The following is a 22,149-nucleotide window of genomic DNA, read 5'->3' as shown; positions in this document are numbered from 1 at the left end:
AAAGATTTTCTGTTACGTTTTCACCTCATCTCTGCACTTACTTGATCGGCGCATGATAACTGTCTCCACTACATTGTACAAGAGTGTCAAAGCTTTCTGATCCTCGAAAAAACTTATAGATGTTCCTGTACTACGAGGCAGTAGCGAAGGGTGGAAGTAGGCTGTCAACTTCCCCCATATATATATAGTGCACATTACACTTTTTATTGAACTGATACTACAATTTACTGATGGTATTGGTTGGTTTTTAAAAATCAATTAAACCCTGCCTAAACCAAACCATAATAGTTTTGGTACAGTTTGGGCGATATGATAAAATTGTGCACATTTTCATTTATACTTATTTGTTTCCGTTGGATTAAGAATACATATAACACATATTGCTGGTTCATTTTTTTTAAATTCATTAAGCCCTGCCTAAACCAAATTATAATAGATAAAATATATAATTCTACCTATAAGATATTCAATGTTATGTATGATTTAATTGCGTAATTTTAGATAATTTATAGATAGACGAGTATTTTTTTTAAAACTATTTTCTATTGTGGCTTGGTTTTCGCAGGGTTTAATTGAACTTTGAAAACTAACCAATACTATCTGTAGGCGAATCTCGTGGTGCAGTGTGTAAGGCGCTGGCCTTCCACCCGAGAGTTCTTGGATCGATTTCCGGTGAGGTCACAATATTTATGTGTTTTTCTCAAAGCCTGGGTGTTTGTGATTGTTCAAAATTACTAACAACCACCTTTTACGAAGAAGCAAGGACATGGTTATTAATAATTCTAAAAAAAACACCATCTGTAAATTGTAGTCTTATTCAATGAAAACAACTACGTATGACTGACAAAGTTTAGCGTGCACCATTTATGGCGGATCTTAACAGACTACCTCCACCCTTCGACGCTGCTACGGGGTATCTTTAGAGTGATCTCTACACGGTATCATCAGCTCAAAATAGTTTTACAAAATCTATATTAACCCATAGCTTACGGGCCGCACAAAATTGTGTTTTTGCTAATTACTTTTCAAATGCAAATTAACAAGTTAATTACAAAATTAATTAAAAGGGCCCGTAAGTATTGTGTTAAGTGAGTGTATTAATAAGGATTGTAGATTATGGATATTCAAGAGTTCATTATATAATATAGCCAAAAATATTATATAATTACTTGCCCAATGTTTTGGTTAGGTTATTTAATTTAACATTGTTTTTTTTTAATAATTTTAATATAATTGAACGAATAATGTATGTTTTAATATTATTTTATACCATTTAGAAGTCATAGAGTGTTGAAACAAGTTCTTTTGTTTGTTTCAGGGACGTCACAAGCGAAATGCGACCTTTCCAGGAGGACAAGCTACCAGTCTGCTCCAGAACGGCACAGCCATTAGAAGTAAGTTTAATTATCTCACATACTTATACATTATTATTATTTTTTATAAATTCAGTCTTTTATGGAAACGAAAATAAATCAATTTCATGTCATCGTATGAGCTTCTTACAGAAGCTTTCGTCTCGATTAATATAATCAGAAATTATGAAATCAAATCAGGTTTTTTATGAAAGGATACGTATTATGAATGAAAATAGCCCCACAGGTAAATCTTTTACGGTGATTTTCAATCATTCCTAATATAATTATTTTATTATAACACTAGATTTTTGCGGGGTTTGGATGTATGCCTTAATTAGGTGGCACACATTATTTTTCGTATAAAATACTATTAATGCCAAGATTTGTTTCCTAAGCATATCGTCAACTCAATACTACAACTAGATAACTTGATTTTCACTGTTTTTGAGATAGCTGTTGAATATGATTCTACATTTCCTTATCTAAAAAATGATAAAATAAGAGAAGTCAGAAGTTAATGGGAACTGTATTAATTTTGTGTTTGAAAATATTAGATAACTTTAAAACCATAAATGCATTAAATAAATAAAATAATTTATCTGCAATATTTTTCATAGAATTGAACATTATTTAATTGTTCCCAATTAGTCAATCACAATTGTCTATTTTTTTAAATTCTAAATAATAATTATAGCCTTGATTTATGTAAATGAAGTAAAGTTTAAATTCCATTTTCCCAACAATGGCCAAATCAGAGTTATCTAGTTGTAGTATTGAGGTGACAATATATTTATTTTCTCAATTTTCAATTTTTACTTTAAATAATAATTACTGCCTAGATTTGTGGTAATCAAGTATTTAAAGTTTAAAATTCATTTCCCCATCAATGACCATATCAGAGCTATCGTATTGGAGTGACGATATATATATATATATATATATATATAGGGGATTGCAATCTTTGACTGAATATTCAATCCAGATATTTCAGGCCCAATCAGGGACATCGTGTACGATTTGTATGAATTTTATACAAGAACTATTACAATAAATATAAATTTTTGTTGGACGATTAAATATTATATTCTTTGTAATAATTGTTTATAATTATACATTTTTTTGATCACATAAACCCGTGAAAGTTATGATATTAATAGCAGTCTCTGAGATCTTAATATGTATAAATTAAATGCTTTCTTTAATTTATTACTATACTTATATAGTATTGATCAATCCATTTCAACTTATCCCGAAAGCTTGGGATTTCAATTTTTCATTACAGGAATTTAGGAATCAAGAAATCGTCGGGAGTTCCGGGATCTGAATTTCTGGATTGCAATTCCTAGTACATATTTACAATTAAACTGTGTTTATTGTCATTTTTAATAACAGTTATATTATTAAACTTATTACCAAGAAATATCATCGGAAATACAATTATTATAAATTTGTTTTTCAGACGGTGTCGGAAACGGAGCTCGTCCTCGTCACAACAGCTGCCACGCGGGAGGCTGGGCGGCACCACCCCGGCCTGCGACCGTCGCTGACATACCTACTTCTGCGACGCCTGTCTCGTCACTTCCGCCGACGCCGACACCCCCACTCGCCACACCGGAAACCAAGGGTAAGTGAAAGTATTATTGCATACGGACACGGGAAATACGATATACTGTTAATTTATTCAAGAAGGATATAGGTTAAATATGCTTCAGTTTTTAAAGCAGTTACACACAATGCCATTTGGATGGAATTATGCATTTATAAATTTAAAAATATGTGTGGAATCCGCACAATGACGCCCGATTGAAAATAGTCATAAATCAATTAATTGTTTAATTCAAATACTTAAATAATTCATTTTAAGGAAATGTTATAAATGTAATTGTATACCTATACATATCGGTACTTTTAATATTCCATGGATAAAGATATTTTAATCGTTAACCAATGGAATTTAAATGAAATATGAAATAAACGTAATAATTCTTATATCATTTAGTTATCCGCAAATAAATAAATCAATAATATACCATTTCTTTTATTCAACGAATAATTCACAAGATTTAAGAATATAACATTCCATATATTGAACATACATAACTTAATTAAGACAATTAATATTCCTTGATTTAAAATATAAAAACCGATAGCCAACCAACGCAATTTGATAAGCATTTTATGTAGGACCTAGTTTAAAGTAGGAGATCTGTAGCTTAATTGGTTAAAGCATATTGGCGCGATGCCAGTGGATATACGGGTTAAAATCCGTGTTTTTTTAAATGTGATTTATTCCGGTATATTCTGAGGTGTTTTCAAGTTACGTTTGTTAAATAAATCTAATTGTGACCAAATAAACTATAATATTAGACACTTGGCCTAATATCCGCACGTGAATTCGTAGATTGTGCGTTCAAATCTCGCGTTAAAAAAAATCTTGTGCGGTTTATTTAACGTGTGTTCGGATTCGAAGCGTCAACTTTATAGGTTCAGCGAAATGCGACTAACAATTTCACGTATAAAAGAAACATCTTCTGGAGACAGCCAACGTCATCAACATTAGGTATATGTAATCACGGGCTCGATTGAAATTCAGAATACATTGAAAATTATCTTATACTTAATGGCCCACGTGCGCCACGTAGGTCAAAATGGAGGTTTTATGGTATTTTCGGAGCATAATCCTGGACATTCCTTAAACGTTGTAGATAATCCATTTATATAATTTTGAAGCCTTATTATCCTTTATATTTAGTTTAAACATTTTGAGGATTGCATAAAGTATTTTTATTACATAAGATAGTATTCTTTTAAACCTCTCGATCTAATGTTTTAGAATATAGTCATATTTCAGTACATCCATATGCAGTGGTGTTAAGATTTTTTAGATTTATTAATTTATAAACGCATTTATAAAACCACTAGTAAAATTTATGTTGACATTATTATAGTGAAATATTTACGATACAAAATTATATTTATAATCTCTGTGATCCTAAATTTGACAACAATTAGGCATTTTATTATTCAAAAATTGGGCACGATTAACACATTTGAAGATAATTCTAAAGATACTGATTATAAGCTATGTCTTTGACCATTCAAATGTGATAAAACATTCTACGAATAATGATTGTTTTATAATAATTATTGACATAAGAATAAGGTAGTTTTTTTTGAAATACATTATTTCTATTGGCATTTCCCAGTGGTTAAGTTACAACATACGGCCGTAGCCATATATGGACAAACGATAAATGAACTAGGGAGTAAGATCATGTTTACGCGCGTGTTTGGACATATACCTAATCGAAAAAAACGTTTTTTTTATGTCAGTAAAAATATACACATATAAACAATTGTCTGAATTTAATAAATCTTTGCGTCGTGGCAAAAAACCACTGTCGAATCTCAAGATTATAAAATCACCATGTGGGATATGGAATGGCGTCTATGTGTCTATTTACGATATTAATCTCGAATGACAGGCAACGTGTCAATTAATATTTGACTAATAATCCTCTCACTATGGATGAAATACACGTCTTATCTGTATAGCTTTGGATTAATAATAATGTTGAATTTAGGACTACGGACTTATGAGCTAATTTTTAATGTACAGGGTGAAACAGATTAACTGGAAAGAATGATTTTAAATTAATTTGGAACAAAAAAATATAATCACAATAACGTTTAAAATGCTTTGATAGCGATACATAGTCTTTTCTCATGTCAAAATTTCGAAATTTAAATTCTTAAACGCCACAAGAAAATAATATAATATTACCGGAAAAGTTTATTTAAATTATATACCTATTACAGATGATACGTGATAAATGCATGGTGAATGTGTGAAAAAATATAATTTACATAATTCACCCTATTTAGTATTAGAGCATAGGGCTGGTACAGGTTCGCGCTTTTCCATGTAAAACCTGCAGCGTACAGATCACTCTTGTATATTCGCTGCAGGATGAGGAAGTGTTGTTGCCCTAGTTGCCAACGATGGTTATTTGAACTTGGTCGGGATTCGTATGGGTATAACGGGATTTTTATTCAAACAACATAGAGACGCATGGAAACTGTCCTTGTACTCTGTAAGAACCAAATGCCACGCATGTATCCAACATATTTCGGGTTGTGTTGAATAAGCTCTAGCTATTTTTATATTATCTGTTTCGACAATATATTAAGCGTAGTTGCCTGCTATTGTTAATGCCAATTGGGAGGGCAATATATGTACGAAATCGCTTCAGATGCTGACATATCCCCATTATGTGAGATGAGTGTAGTAGTACGTGTTTTAAAAAAATCCTAAATTCGATGTACTTATAAGTAGGTACTGTTTGTTTATGTTAATATTTACTTTTCTAATTATGGTTTTTTTTTTATATAATCATCAGCCAGGGTCGATCCGCTGCTGGATGAAAGCTTCCCATAGCCTTTTCCACTCTTCTCGTTCCCTAGTTCTTCGTTGCCACGTACATCCACCAAACTTTGAGTTTTTGTTTGTATAAATATTGTTAGAACTGTTCCATGTTGCGTCTGTGTGTTGTCTGTGTGAATGTGCTGTGAACGTCTTGAATTCGTTATTCGTAAAAAGATGACTGAATAAATCCACAAACAACACAAAAGATTCTTAGTTCATAGTCAATACTTCAACACCATAACTAGGATTATTATATATTTTATTGTGTTTATTTGTTACACACACTGTAGTTATAAAAAATAGTGTATTTAATGGTCTCATCAATTATTCAGTGATTCGTTATAGAGATTACAATTCGAGGATTTTGACAGCATAGATTCGCACATGTGATAGAGTTTGTTATTTGCCTTTTTTCTAACTGGCAAGTGCGAATAATAGTATGGACAATGTAATTAATACTTGTCACTTTTGTTATCTGTCGGACGCTTCGGGTTTTTTACCCGCACTTGAATTCAAAACTAATTAGCAGCAGTATGCAAAGCACTCTTCTTTTAACTAAGTACTTTTTAATGAACGGCAAACACTGTATAACATTTTTCTGTTCCCGGTTCCGTAAAAACCAATCTATTTTTTGACAAGACCATAGACAACTGAACTTTTACGCGAACGTAGACCAAGTGCGGTATATTTGAAACAATTAAATAAAAAAATTATCAGTGAAGACGTCATGTTTGTTTATTTTAGATATTTTTGGGCCTACGCGAAATAGTTCTACGCTTGCAAAATAGTTGTAGGTAATAAACTAATTAGTTTTTGCACCGGAGCCTGAGTTCATTAATCCACCAATGTATGTCCATTTTCGTTATGGAGTTCATTGTTATTATGTGTTAGTAAATACTATACTGACTTTTATTTTATTATAAAGATGTTGCAATGCGAGCGTTGAATGAACTTATTTAAATGAATGTATCGAAACAAAAAAAGAGTACCTACCTATACCTACCTCGGTTTGTGCCAAAATCATTCAACTAATTGACGCCTACGTGTAGAAAAAACTCTTATATTATCTTGGCTATAGTTTCATTCATCTGAGGTCATTGCACCACGATTTTTTAATTGATAATTTATGTCATACACATTATGAAGAACTGTATTAACTGTAGGAATAAGCTTCAAATAAATTTTAATACATAACTATTTTCTCTGATCTTGTTTACTCACTCTATAGTATATCATCATTGTTCTGGCAGAAGATACTAATTCGATAAAATGACATATTGAGTTAGTTATACCAAAATGTTCCTTATTTCAAACTGTACCGTCTGGAAACCTTCTTAATAAATAAAGTCTTTATTTTAAAGTCATCCTTTTTACGATTACTTAATAAACTCACATGATAGACCATTTCATTAACAACTTCAAAGTCAAATTACTTAAAATTAGTATTCTCCAGTTAGTGTGTTCTGCCAGAACAGAGACGATGTTATGTACCTGCGAAATTAGATTATTCTCACTAAACTCAATAAGTTACATTTAGGTACGTGTATAAGTATATAATAACGTTAAAATTAATTTGATAATACAAAATGTTATAAATGTGCCAAGCAAATGACCTTTTTTGTATGTTTGCTATTTTTATAGAGTGCACGTGCGTATACCCACTCTCCCATGACTTTTAAATACTTAACTCTAAATTTTTTAACTGAGCAGTGTTTTAGCCTGTCGGGGTGTAGTAAAGAAGCCGACTTTCGGCTGTAGTTTTAGTTGGTATATACAAGACCGTGAATAGAATTCCCAGCTCGCTCAATCTGCACATTTTATCAATTGTTTAAATAAAGGACCAAGTATTTTTAACATGGAATTTGAACAATTGAACTATTATTCAAATTGAATTATATTAACCATGGATTTGCCCTTTCGACATATTATATTAGAGTTAAATGGGCGGATTTTTATAACAGAAGGTGTTGTAAAACAACCTCCTATAGTGGTGGAGTCTAAACGTATGAAATTTAAATAAAAAAAATAAGGACCATTGATTAAGTTAGCTACGAGTGACTGCATTGCTTTTGCGTTTATTTGCAGAGAACTTCACACTACTCATGTGACATTAATTATTTGCTAATTTGCAGGGTATGTAAAAAGATAAACTCTCACGATTAGTAGATACGCAGCTTGTAATACTACACTTTAGTTTTAGTAGTATTATTTAGTTTAAAATTTCCCAATGAACATTTTAAAAATGGCAGACATTGCGTGTCAGAAAATCGGAAGCCAGCTGAGCGATGTTAATATTTTGTCGAGTTACCAAATTCAAAATTATATTTATTTTTATATATATAGTGAACAATACAAATTATTAATTTAATACGTTCACAACATGACATTTAGAAACAAAGAAATATTATTAAAACAGTACTTACCTATTATCTAAAAAAAATTCAGTGTTAAGTTATTAAACAGGATAAAAGTGTAAATACAAAAAAAAAAAAAATTAGATAGATACAAGGAAGTACACCGAATGAGCTAAGCGGACCCTATTTTAAGTGCGCGTTTGCTAAATAATTTAAAATGTCATCCCTTGACTCATAATATCAATGTTAGAGTGGACATGTTAGCAGAATAAGTAAAAAATAATGACATTTTTACAATGTAGGCGAAGTTAATTTTTCAACTACTTACAGTACTTACAAATGATTTTTTGACAATATTTAAGTGGACAGTTGCGTTATCAAAATATGAAAATATTCATGAATAATACATGAAAACGAACGTGCAATAATGATTTGTATTGCAGTGTAAGTACCTATATAGAATTCATTAATTTCGATTCATGTGTAGGTATTATGAGCAAATTCGTTTCTGAAGCCCATTTTATTGTGTTCATTTATTCTTCTATGGTTGTCATGACACCTTCAATGTGGATTGCGATCATGGATTAAACTGACTCGATCGTGATCCACGTTAATATAATGCACGTTAATTGCAATACACATAGTGCGTGCTCCATTTCTGTTTCAATGTTGAACAAGATTATTCAAAAATGAAATTAACAAGAAAACAATTGTACGCCCATCCATGAATGATAATACTGTTTTAAAAGGTTACATTAAATACCAAGGGCGAACATCTACGTGTGTCTACGATGATGTGTCAAAAGTGGCACTAAATTAATACACAAGTAATTGAGGTCAGTTTTTGTGTCACCTGCCGGCTTTAGATACCTACCCAATTCGAAACCACGAACACCTGATCGAAGCATGACATTGTATTATGATGTCGTATAATAGATAGTAGGAATATAACTCTTGAAATATCAAATACTTTTAGCGAAATATATAAAATATGAAATGGAGTTCTATATTAGTTGTCAGCAACGTGCACTCTAATAATAGTTACTTGTAAATTGTACGTAAAACATTTCACCGTGGCACAGTTCGCCGTGAGCTTTCTGTCAGAAAGAGATGACCGTAGACTATGCGGTCTGCAATTTTATTAGATTCAATATTCATAGCCGAGTTTGGCAAAATTCATGAATTCAAGAATGAAAACCTAAGCTAACCTAACTTAACTTAACCTAACCTAACCTATCCAGTATATCGGCTATTTTCAAACATTGTTTGCTGCAGGCTTCCTGAAAATCGACAATGTTTTATTTAGAAATGAATTTTATCTCAGTACTATTCGACCCAAAGAGGTTGGACGGTCTTTAATGTACGGCCATATATTTCCGATACAGCATTTCACGGTGAAGTGTGATACGGCGAACTGCATATGTACCTACAAGTTTCCGGACACGTATAATAATACTATGAAACAGAGGTTACCTCTGGTAGCCGATTGGAAATGATTTATATTGTTATGAGAATTACCCTAATATGAGATAATCGTTATAATAAAATTCTATCCGCGCTAACTTATGTCATTTTCGTATGATTTTATTTTGGCGCAGTAAAAAAACTGACAATTCTTTTGAAAAAAATGCACCTTGGGCCTACGAACGTCTAGAAACGGCCCTGGTAATGTAGCATGCAAGCGAATGTGTGAGTTATTTTAAGAGTGTCACTCGTGGATGACTCTGATTAATAACAGTTGTGCCATTATAAAATGTATATCACCATCACTGGTCTGGATCAGTCTGCTCTGCTACTCGATGAAGATTTTCAATCTGATTCCATTCCTCTCGGCTCGTGCTCGTTCGTTGCCACGTATAGATAAATCTTTCTACAGGTACGGCAAAAGCGATTCGCAGTTCAATTGGTATTTTCGCTAGTATTGAAACAGACGTTGTAGCATGTAATCGAGGCCCACTGTAACAGTCCGGCCGTGACACGAAACTGTAAACTTCAACGGTAGGTAGTGCTAGTTATTTCTCATAATACAATAGCTATGGTAGACTGTTTGAAGAAAGTGATTATCGTTTTTTATTTATTTTTTAAACTCTTTCTTTAAACACCAATGTGCAGTGTTGCTTCATCAGTCCCGTTCAGTTTCTTTTCATTATGACACTTTATAACGTTACGGAAAGCGGCCGTGCACCATCCGTATACATGGAGGGTGAAGATGGAGTAACTCAAATCATTGTTAAATATTGAAATAAATGGTATTAGTTTGAACGAAATATGCAATCTAAAATCGTCATTTATTGCGAACAAAAATTGCGTTCGTAGATAAACAATAAATATCACTACCTACCGTAATAATTTTCAACCCTGCTGTAACACACCTGCGAATCGTCCATGGTGCCACTGCAGAATGATTTATCTACACTTTCGTAGAAATTGATTATCTCATCAAGTATGTGGCTTCTAGGTCTACATTTTGGACGTCTTCATCTTATGTGTGCCACTGAATTACTAAACTTGTTCATCGATTATCTTTTCGAGTTATCTGATCCCCCCATTTATTTTCTATCATCATGTATTCATCGAAATCACAAACGTTTCCCTGATTTGATCCAAGATGATAAAAACTTGCTGTAATCTAATATTTTTTTCTTTACAGATTCAATGATAGAATAATAATTGCAATACATTTTATTTAAAGCATTTTAGCGCATGTATTTACTTGCAGCAATAGTGTGTATTTTAAACTATCGCGATAATAACTATTTACACTTAAAAGTAATGATCGTCTCGCCATTCTTCAAGATAAGCGATACGCGATGCTGTCATTTTGTAGTACTATTTGACTTGTCGTGAAAATCAGTTAACCTCAAAATGAGTCAGCACGGTGTAGTTCGTTTTGTTACCGGCACGTCCGCCACTATCGTTCTACTGCGCAGGCGCAGATATAGAACAAATCCCAACTGTCGCGTGAAAATTCAGAAGCTTCCGAACTTTTTTGATTCATGCATGCAATCTTGCAACTTGCATAATAATACATGTTTACACTTGTATTTTCTTGTTATGGCCGCGATAATATGTACTGTCAGCAGTAAATCCTTGCACGTGTAAACGGGGTAATATGCATAAAATTGATATACCTAATCGTGTTAAATATGTAGATAAGTTCATTACGCCCAATGAAAGGCACAATAATAATTATTTTAAATTATGTTTGCCTGCGTTCACTTTTACCTGTCAAATTTCATTCCATAGGTACACACGCTGCGGGCGTATAATGTAGGTTCTGACACACCTCAATTTTTGTACCCACCTATGCATTTGGCACCGCTTTTCCGGCTGTTTTCTAAACAAATTGATTTATTTGACGCGTGATGCGGTGTTTGTATATTAATTTATTGTACTCAAACAAAAGGTGAAATTTCTAAATTTCTATTTGCACAAACAAAACAGCTTCCACATTAATATTCATGTCAATAAAAATGCATTAAGTCACTATTTACTACGCTTTTTACCGCTTTGTGTGATTTCGTCAACTTTGATTTTTTTTAATGAAGACATAGTATTTAATATATGAAAATGCAAATTAATGCATTGTACATAAAAGAAAGTAATGAAGTATACTTTATTTAATTAGTATTGCCAATGGTTTAGCGCAGTGGTGCGCACATTTTTCGACCAAAATGCCACTTTATCAAGATGCAATATTATATTCTAAAATACCAGTCAGGGATGCGTAATTATATAGAACGCACATAGCTTAGTTGGAAGAGCACATCGGCGCGTAACGCGGATTCCAGTCCCATTGGACATCGGATATATATTTATATATGCATATAATCATCTCAATATAACAATAGCTATTGAATATGATTCCACATTTCCTTATCTACAAAATTATAAAATTAGGTAGGTACGTCAGAAGTTAATGGGAACTATTAATTTTGTATTTGGAAATAATTAAAAACTTTCAAAATGTAAAAGCATTAATTAAATAAAATAATTTAATATCTACAATATTTTTTCATATAATTGAACATTATTTAATTGTTCGCAATTAGACAATCACAATTTTCCATTTTTTTATTCTAAATAATAATTATAGCCTTGATTTATGTTAATCAAGTAACGTTTAAATTCCATTTTCCCAACAATGACCAAATCAGAGTTATCTAGTTATAGTATTGAGGTGACGATATATTTATTTTCTCTGAAGTGTATTTTACTTATGTTTTGAGTTTTACGGAAACCATCACACGTGGACTTTAATTTTTTATGATATATGTATAAATAAAACATATTCTTAATAGTATTAACGTCATGCATGTATATTATAATGAAAAATGTATTGCGAGAGTTAATTGGCAGTAAAGCATAGTCCTGGGTCTATACTTTATAATTCACAGTATAACATAGTTTAATTATTAGTATATATCTATAGGTTTGTAGCTAACTCGCATATTATAAAGTTTATAATTTGATTATAGACTTCATTGATTGGGTATAATATGTTATGCTCGAAATACGCTTCTTTTACAAATTGGCAGTAATTTTGTTTAAATTGAATACATTTGTGGTATATATGTACAAGCATGTATATTAAATTTAATGTATTTGATTATAGTATATATTTCCATGCAATATGCAACGTTGCTTATCAACTAGAAATCGATTGGTTATGCCCTGATTTCTCATAATAATTACACTTGACGAGCCATATAATGTATAAATCTATTATATTATTACTATATCAAGCTTCGCTGCATCCCGAGATTAATATACTTAACTAGTATACTTATTGCAAGTCCCTAGTGTACAATTTGCAATCGATCGAATTATTTAAAGTGCACATCATTTTTTTGTACTTATGCCTTTTCATACTGTTAATTGGACGATTAAATTGAATAAAAAAAATGTTTCAATTTATTATTCTGTCTTTATTATAGACGTGATAAGTTTATTTGTATAGATAATGTATAATGTAGAATTATGTATGTTCAATAATCAAACAGATTGTATTTCGCTACATTTACTTTTAGTAGGTACCAGGAGCATACATTGTCCACTGTCGGTTTGGGCATTACGTCAAGTTGAAATAAATTTCATTCATTTCTCTAGTTACTGATTTAATAACTAATTGTTTTAATTTAATTTAATAGGTACATAAACATACGTCAATAATTTGTCGATGCATCTTTTTGTTTTTAATTTAATATATATATATATAATTTGCGGATGCATCTGTAAAGGGGCGGCAGAACAAATAAGTTTGGGAATCTATGCTTGAATATCTAGATCAATACATGAATAATATTGATTTCTTTCAAATAATAAATGTTTCATTATTAACATAGCCATTGATATTTTTCAACAATAGGAAATCCTGTTATAATAAGCGTTGATATCAATCAATTTTTCCACGAAACAAAAAGTCGTTCGTACTGATTTATCATGGTTTAACAAGTATTATAATGTTATAAATATGGGCTTTTACGGGTATTAAAAATAATGAGTTTATAACTGACAACGCTCATAATAGGATATAGATATATTTTGTATGGCCAAAATACGCATTTTATTGATTTTTAATGAAAATATATTATCATTATAGGTTGCTGACGGATTGAAATATTAATCTCATATTGTTGACTTAAGTATCACAAGGTTAATTGATGCTGGGATATATTATTAAAAATATATAAATTAAAATTATGCTTATTTTTCTGGTTATTAAATTTGAAGGATTTAACTATTAGAGTTTAAAATACTGTGTTTTGTTAAATATTAATCTTATCTGTTATTGAGATTTTCCTCGTTGAAATGAATACTTAATGATAATTAGGGTGTGTATTATGTTTTTAATTATTTATGTCTCTATATTGAGTACAGACTAAATATAATAATATGTACAACGATAAAATCAAATACGTACATTATTATAAAACAATCGTGTTTTATTCAATAGTTCGTTTCAATTCATAAATTCCTCAGTTTCTGTTATTCTTAGTCTGCATCAATGATGAGAGATGTTGTATCAATACAAATCTTAATGTGTAGCTAAAATATATTTTGTTTAAACTTAATAATTTTAGATTTTTCCAATTTTAGAATAAAAAAATACAGAATTTGAGCCAGTTGTATTTTGGTGTAGGTACGTAGTTTGAATGATAATAAAATTCATAAAATAATGGATATGTACCACACCTTTCTTCTTCTTCCATTGACGCTACATAATGAATTTTATTCTTGGCTTTTTCAATTCATCCTGGTCTGTGGTTAGTTCTGCTTTCGATCCACGATCTTCACCTTTAAAAGTGATGTGTGTAAATAGCAGTGTCTGCTAAATTTTGTGCTACGGCAAACTAGTGTGCCGTGAAAAGAAAAGTCTATTAATCTGTCTATAATGTGTTTTTATTTATTATCGTGGACACTTCCTCAAATTATTATATATTTTCATATCATTATTTGATTAAATGTACGAGCGGGTCACCAATCCTTTCTCAAGTTATGACGGTATACACTCGACATTAACAATATAAGAAAATTTAATAGACTTGATAAATGATCCTGTGCACAAATCCTCATTTTTTGAAATGGAGTTGATAGCATTTAGCATTGAATATCCTCGACTAGTTATATGTAACACCAGCCATTAAATCTCTGGTACCATTTCGATCGTCGTGTCTTAGCGAAATATGTTTTTCAGCGCTCATGGAAATGAAATTTAGAAAAAAATTGCAATCTAACACAGATGCTTGATAAGCAGTTACGTGTTTGTTTATCTAAATTAAAGCCGCGTTTTGACAACATTCTTTTTCAAATTCAATTGCATCATTCTCACTAATAAAATTATTATTTATATCACTTACCTACAAAACAATATTATTTTATGTTGCTATTGATGTAATAGCTATATTTAATATCTTTGGGGATTTTATTTGGTGTTCCACGAACAAATACCCCATCCCCAGTGTGCCGTCAGGTAAAAAAGTTTGGCAGGTATGTACTGGTGTAGAGTTTTATTATAGGTGCATACCTACATGTTCTTCGGGTCTTCATGATGTCATAACCTCCATCTTCATACACCGGTTAAAAAAATATTCTTTAATACTTTCCTTTGAAATTAATCCACCATACCAGCTTTTCTCACATAAATTTTCAACGGTTTGTGATCAAAATATCTGAATATATATTGCGATTTGTGACCATAGGTAATTGTGGTATTTTTTTTCAATATTATGAGTTCTTATCTTAACTATTACAATGTTGAATTTCAGTGAACACTAGATATAAATTCTCACAGTACAATAATTTCACATTTCGTCCGCATAACATAGCATGGATAATTTCGGTTTTTTTATTATTTGGTTACATATTTTTTGTTACAAAATAATTTATAACAAACATGGCAGCTCCTATTGCATATAAAAAAAGTATACTATACGTTCGACGGAAAGTTACATGCGCCTAATAAATATTCGCCTATCACCTTTAACCCTAATAATCAACCTACCTGTGGTCACGATACGACCATATATTATTCACACCGACTTTTTTTGCTTTCGTAATAATTATTGGGCAACATTGATTGAATATTTTTATTTTTTCATTATTAATAAACAACGAAATATTACGAAACAATTGATTTATTTCAGATTTATGTGATAATAACTCGCAAAGTTTATCAAATTTTAACGAAATGTATTATATTCTTTGATTAACTTATTGATTAATTTTATTAATTTAGCGTTTTATTATATATTTTTTTTACAACGAAACTCAGCAAACAATCCCGTTCAACAAATTATACGTTTTATAATAACTAAAATTTAACAAATTATATTCGATTATAAAGCTTCGATGCCGATATATTTAAGTTTAGTAAAATCTTTAACACGATCGCTAATATTATGTTTGCAATATATTGATTTTATTTTTAGTAGATAGGTACCGACATGTCACATTAATTGTAATACGTAAGCACTATAAGATCAGTTTCGTCTTGTGGTATTGTTAATTAATGTGAAATAGTTTCTAAACAATGCCTAAGACGAGAACAGTCCAATAATAATATTTTTTAAATTTTTATATTGTTATTTCCACTTTACATTCAATTTTATTTGTTTGAATAAATCAAAATTCTACCCACATTACCGAAGATGTCTACAGCGCATTGATTGGTCTCGCAATCCTCGCTATTGGTGACTGATAAACCTGAAATGAGAAAGCATTTTTCATCCAGGATGAGTCATGGCTACTACCATAACGTAATTGACAGTGCAGAAGAGAGTTAATCGGAAAATAGCCGATACAATTATTAAATGTGATAATATAAATACAGTAATAAGATGTCACTAATTTACGAGTATATTAAATATGGAAAAAAGAACAACAAGAAAGCCTCAAAATAATAAATAGGGATACATACGTAGGGGTGTCAATAAAGTGTCAATAATTTTCATTCGATACTAATTATGGTAGAGTCCGATATCTATAAGCTGGCGTACACGTCATCACGGTTCTTTTATGAACTAGTGGAACTATATTCCCCCCGTTTCAGCATCTTAACACTACATTACGTCTACCCCCCGCCAAATCCATCGTCAATGCGACGCGATGACGTGTACACCAGCTTATAGAAATCGGAGTCTAGAACCTAATAAATTCTGTATTGTGTTCCCATGTTCTCTACTTAAAATCGCGGGTGTTTTAAAATCTTTTGATACCATTTTCCTTCTTGTATGATAATTGATAATTTTCTTCAGATATATTGATATCTTTTCTTCGATATAACACTCCCATGAATACAATTGGTTGTGTGATTTTATTTTATTTTATTTTTAATATAAATGTGTCAACGTAATATTGATTTGAAAACGTCTGACGCATCTCAACTGTATTATGTAATATCTGAGATACCTACATGTGTGAGTAAGTAGATTGTAGGCTCCGGGCGAGGCTCTAATGTAGAAATAATATGAACGTGCACCAATAATAACAATACCGTGTGGAAAGAATATTGCGTTGCCACTTTTACAATAATGCCCCCTCCCGCATTCGCTGCGCCCACGTCACTGGGGACAATTGAACACCTGAAATTATTTACTTTAGGATCATAATATTCTGTTACATTAGTGATTTAATCATATCTTAGGCTGACTCCACCATTGTATATGCCGTCATCATCATTGGACATACGACTGCAGGAGCGTATTGGTAGGTCTCAAGCACCGGGTTTTTAATATTGCAAGAAGTATTCATTGCATTGAGATTCATGTAATGTCCGATCTCTCTTCTTGTATTAGATATATCCAATACAGGCGTCTCTAAGCTCGGTCGCACATACAAAGTCTGGGATAAAATTGGGATATTGTAGTAATAAATCAAAACCGCCAGAAATGTTGCAGCTATTTTCCGCGCGTACCGGTGAGCCAATGCCGGGACGGTGACGTTACGTGGCTATCCGAAACGAATGAATCTGCAGCGATGTAACATTTTTCTATTATATAATAGCACAACGATGCGACAATCATATTGTTTTAACCAAAAATATCACACCGAATTTATGTACGGAAATACGTGAACGACAACAAAATCTCATCGACTAATTCGACGTGTTGCAATCGAGACGAGTCTGTATGTGCGACTGGGCTAACAGCACATTGAGCAATGTGATACATGTGCCCTGTCAGAAATTAGAAGCACCAGTTGTTAATTATCCGAATGTGTAAAATTAAATTGCCATATTTTATTGATATATTCCACTTACGTGAGGTGAGAAGAGGTGGAAGTTATTCATAAATTCTTAAAAAAGAGTAGGTACCTACTTACGTCGCTTAGTGTACTTCCATGTACTTTTAATATAAAATTCTCTTATAAGATTTCTTAGCTTTTTATGTAAATTTTATATTTTATCTTGAATATAGTGGAGAGCTATGTTTATGTCTTCCGGTCAAAAATTTAGCCTGCAAATTAAAAAAACCATCCATAATCAAAGTTGAAAGCTTTTAAAAGAATGATGAAGATTTCTCGAAAAATCTCGAGATGTATAAATCTACTTATTTACATTCATAGAATATTTGAGTCGCCAAGAGTCATAACTAACATTTTGCATTAAATATACCAAGTGATTCTAAAAGCATTACTTAAAGAAAAATAGTTGGCTATCAAAAGTCACTTAAACCATTTGAAAATAGTTGACAAAGTTGACTGTTGGTGTCATAACTCACATTTTTCAATAAATAATGTGAGTTCTGTCATCAAGGCCATTTTATCCAATCAGGGAGCTCTATTTCTCATATTGTGCTGTGTTTCTGCAGCCTTATGAGTAGGTATTACATATATATTTTAAAAAAATGTACTTTAATCGACTCACTCACTAATTAATATTCAATGGACCTCAATACTTTTATTCTAATTAAAAAAACAATGCTCTGGTGGTTTTTTGCGATTATCTCAAAACTCGATTTTCGGAATATGTGAGTTATGACTCTAGGTAACTCATTTACTGAGAATCAAATCGAGAAACTTGATTTTCTCACGTTTTTTTACTAATCTACATTACTTACCTTACTATATATACATTTACAATGATTGGTTTTAAAAGTATTTTGTAAATACCAATATATTTTATAGTGGTATAAAGTAGTTCGATTACCTTTTTACGATCAGTTAGTATGCTTACCTCTTGGTTCGATTCGAAGCGTTCGTATACATTTTAATTCACACATAACACAATGCCTGTGTATTGCAATATCAGTTAAGGCTACCGAAGTTGTCGACACAAGGCAATTTATTTCATTCTTGTTTCACAATAATGCATGTTCGCTTTTGACGTGTGCCTACTCACATAAATCGAGTAGCTATTTATGTATTTTATTTCAACCGAAATCCATTGGACTTGCTGCATTATCTATGTATTCAACAATATATCAATCGGTTTTACTTGCCTTTATGATTGTTGCCGTTTCATACTATTTTTAGTAAGTATCTAAACATAAAATCAATAGATATTTTTCTACAAATGATTTCTGATCGTGAGAAATGACAAAAGAGTTGAGATTTATACAGTTTAATTTATATTGAGATAAATTATACATTCTACTATATTTTGTAGAAACCGTAAATGACAATGGCTCTCGTGGTCAGTGCGTAAGGCGCTGGCCTTCCACTCGAGAGTTCTGGGTTCGATCTCGGTGAGAACACAGTATTTATGTGTTTTTCTCAAAGCCTGGGTGTTTGTACAACCACCTTGTACGAAAAAGCAAGGATATGGTTATTAATAATTAAAAAAAAAACTATAAATGACATTTTTTAAATTATTTTGACTTAGATACTTAATAAGAAAAAAATATAGTTATTTTAAATCAATAAATTATTATGTTCAAAAAAAATACATTTTTGTAAGTAGGTACTTATTTTTTTAATTTTTCAGTGAATTTATTTTGTCTTTCATGCTAGTAATAATTTTACTTACTTAATAGTACTTACATGAGTTCATCACTGTCATGGTGAGTAAAGAAACATCCCTCATCTATGACGACGGCATAGTTGCGAAGGGTTAACCGTTGATTTACATTTTAAAAAGTATCTGACTTATTATTTCTTCTTCGTTTTCGTGTACGTCATTGTTGAAGATCGTGGCCCTTTAAAATGATCTTAATTATGTCTCATTCTACCGTCGTCGTGGTTGAAGGTTTCGAGAGGCCCATAGCGTCCTTTACTTAGTTGGACAATCGTATAGGCGACGTACCCCGTCCGCGTCTTAACGTTTTGTATACTTATTTCCATTTTGTTAGTTTTCCTCTCTGGCTATGTAGCCAAAGAATAAGGTCTGGTTTGTTCATTCGGTATATATTTCCTTTGATATGAATCACTCTGTATATATAAGTATAATTGCATGTAATGTTAATATTAACTACCTATAGAATATTACTTAGGAAAACAATAAAAGGAATCACCTATCGGCCGAATTTGGAAATAATATTATCATTTTCCAACTATCACATAATATGGTAAGTTGCATAATGTTTCGTGATAATAATTTCTGATTAAGAATATAGTACTGTTTATATAAGATTTCATGAAAATTCTAAATATTTTAATTATGAATTCTGTTGTTGCAGGGTAAAAGTTATTAAGACACGTTTTTACGAAATTAAGATTTGTATGCCAATGCGTGTCACGAATTGCGTTCTTATTTTTGTGTATCATAGATTTTGTCACATGTAAACAAATTAAATAGATATTTTAATGTGTTGAAATAGCTTAAACTGCGAAAATCATTTTTAACTCAAGTAACATTGTATAAAGTAACAAGTAAAATTACTTATTGAAAACATTGAATATAACACAACCAAATTGACTTAAACACTTTTACCCAGCAACCACAAAATTATGTAATTTTCTTTATAATTTTTCATGTTATAACTATCATCGTAGTAAGTAAACATATAATTAAACTTGTAATGCTCACCTCATGTAAATAAATAAATACATTACAAATTATTTTAATCGCGTCGTTTTCCGTTTCTATGGTGATATTTCTAACTGACGGTTACTACACAGAGATTATATTTCGTAATATTATGTATTTTTACCGAAATGTTCATAAAGTCATATCCATGCGGAAGCTGTTCTGTCGTTTCGTATAACATCATCTTGATGCACAATCTGTCTGCGTACGAAGCATTCATAAAATAAATGGTAGTTTATAATTAATGCTACGTTTAAGTACAAGATGCGGCCTGATAGACTCCATCTGATGCTGATGATGAGGATTCGTATCAAGAGACAATTTGTTACACTGAGTAGATTCCATTTAATGAAATGATTCCAATCATAATTGAAAACAAGCTAATGGCAAGCATAGTACTTGCATATTAATATTTATTTTAAACTAAAGAATAAAATATATTCTTATGTCTCAAATGTTAAGTAGAAAGTAATCGTGATCTCATTGATTTATATTGATCAAAGTTGGAGAGTATGAATGCAAGGTCAGAATTATTCAGTCAATTGATGTATATGGTTGTTCAGGACTTTCCTTTCGATGATTATCTGGACGCATCCATCAGAAATATTCCAAGAGTCGGTTTCTTGTCTTTTACTTTACGCCGATGTTGTTTTTACGTTCACCTCTAGAGTGCCTATATTAGCTTTCTTAATGTCTTCCTGTTTTCTCGTACTTCAAACTATAAAACCAAGCAATTAGAATGAGTGTGCGAAAATTTTACACGACTAAGTATTTGTTATGTGGTAAATATGGCTGCGCGGCTTAAGCGTTGACTTATAGCGTCGTGGATCCCAGGTTCGAATCCTAGGTCTGGCAAGTACACATATTGTTTTTCAATTTATGTATGAGACAGAGGTTGAGCAAGTGGCTGACATCAATTTGTAATAAAAACAAAATCTGTTGATACACACCTTCACTCTGTCGAGACCCTTATGATATTATTAGGATCGGACATGGTCGGAAAATATGATAAATATGATACATTCATCTCTGTAAATTTCTTAAACATATGGCCGTATGGCATTTAGATTTAAAAAAAGCGCGTTCGAGGAAAATTGCGGGCAGTAATCATTCGATTTTAATAGATTCAATAAATACATTTATTTAGTATTGATTAGTATAAAATATCCGATAATAACACTGTCATTATTAGCAGATATTTCGTAAATATATACGATATGATTGTATTTCTAATTTACTCACCTGCCTATTTTCTTCTGTCTTTCCCTTGTATGCCACCGGTTTTTTGCATGTTTTTTTTTATTTAGACATGGATTTGATGTCATTCCTGGCCATATATTTCCAATACAATAGCACACGATGAACTGTTGTGGTATGGCCAACTGCATACGTATAAATTCACAATTTATAGGAATTTGCACACAATAATATCATTTCGAAATGATTTCTATCAACAAGAAAAATGATCTATTTCTACTCATAGTAGGTGCCACTTTCATTTCTAAGGTCTAATTGTAAAACCTAGATAGCTCAGGAGTAGTTTAATGT

General features: G+C 31.4%; 1 protein-coding gene across 4 annotated transcripts in view; it reads left to right on the top strand.

Annotated features, from left to right (window-relative positions):
- osp (myosin phosphatase Rho interacting protein outspread) overlaps positions 1-22,149 on the top strand; it is a 719,850-nt gene that overhangs the window by 615,510 nt on the left and 82,191 nt on the right. For all 4 annotated transcript variants that reach the window (XM_085957975.1, XM_085957972.1, XM_085957973.1 and 1 more), the window contains exons 5-6: positions 1,319-1,394; positions 2,815-2,979. In XM_085957975.1, coding sequence (XP_085814101.1) covers positions 1,319-1,394; positions 2,815-2,979 — 241 coding nt within the window. The remainder of the gene's footprint in view (positions 1-1,318; positions 1,395-2,814; positions 2,980-22,149) is intronic.

The sequence above is a fragment of the Rhyacophila brunnea genome, unplaced genomic scaffold (genome assembly GCF_057557595.1).
Source record: "Rhyacophila brunnea isolate RB1 unplaced genomic scaffold, BYU_Rbru_1.0 scaffold_7, whole genome shotgun sequence".
Classification (NCBI taxonomy): domain Eukaryota; kingdom Metazoa; phylum Arthropoda; class Insecta; order Trichoptera; family Rhyacophilidae; genus Rhyacophila; species Rhyacophila brunnea.
The sequence above is the reverse complement of the archived record's forward strand: the minus strand, read 5'-3'. Positions and strand labels throughout refer to the sequence as shown.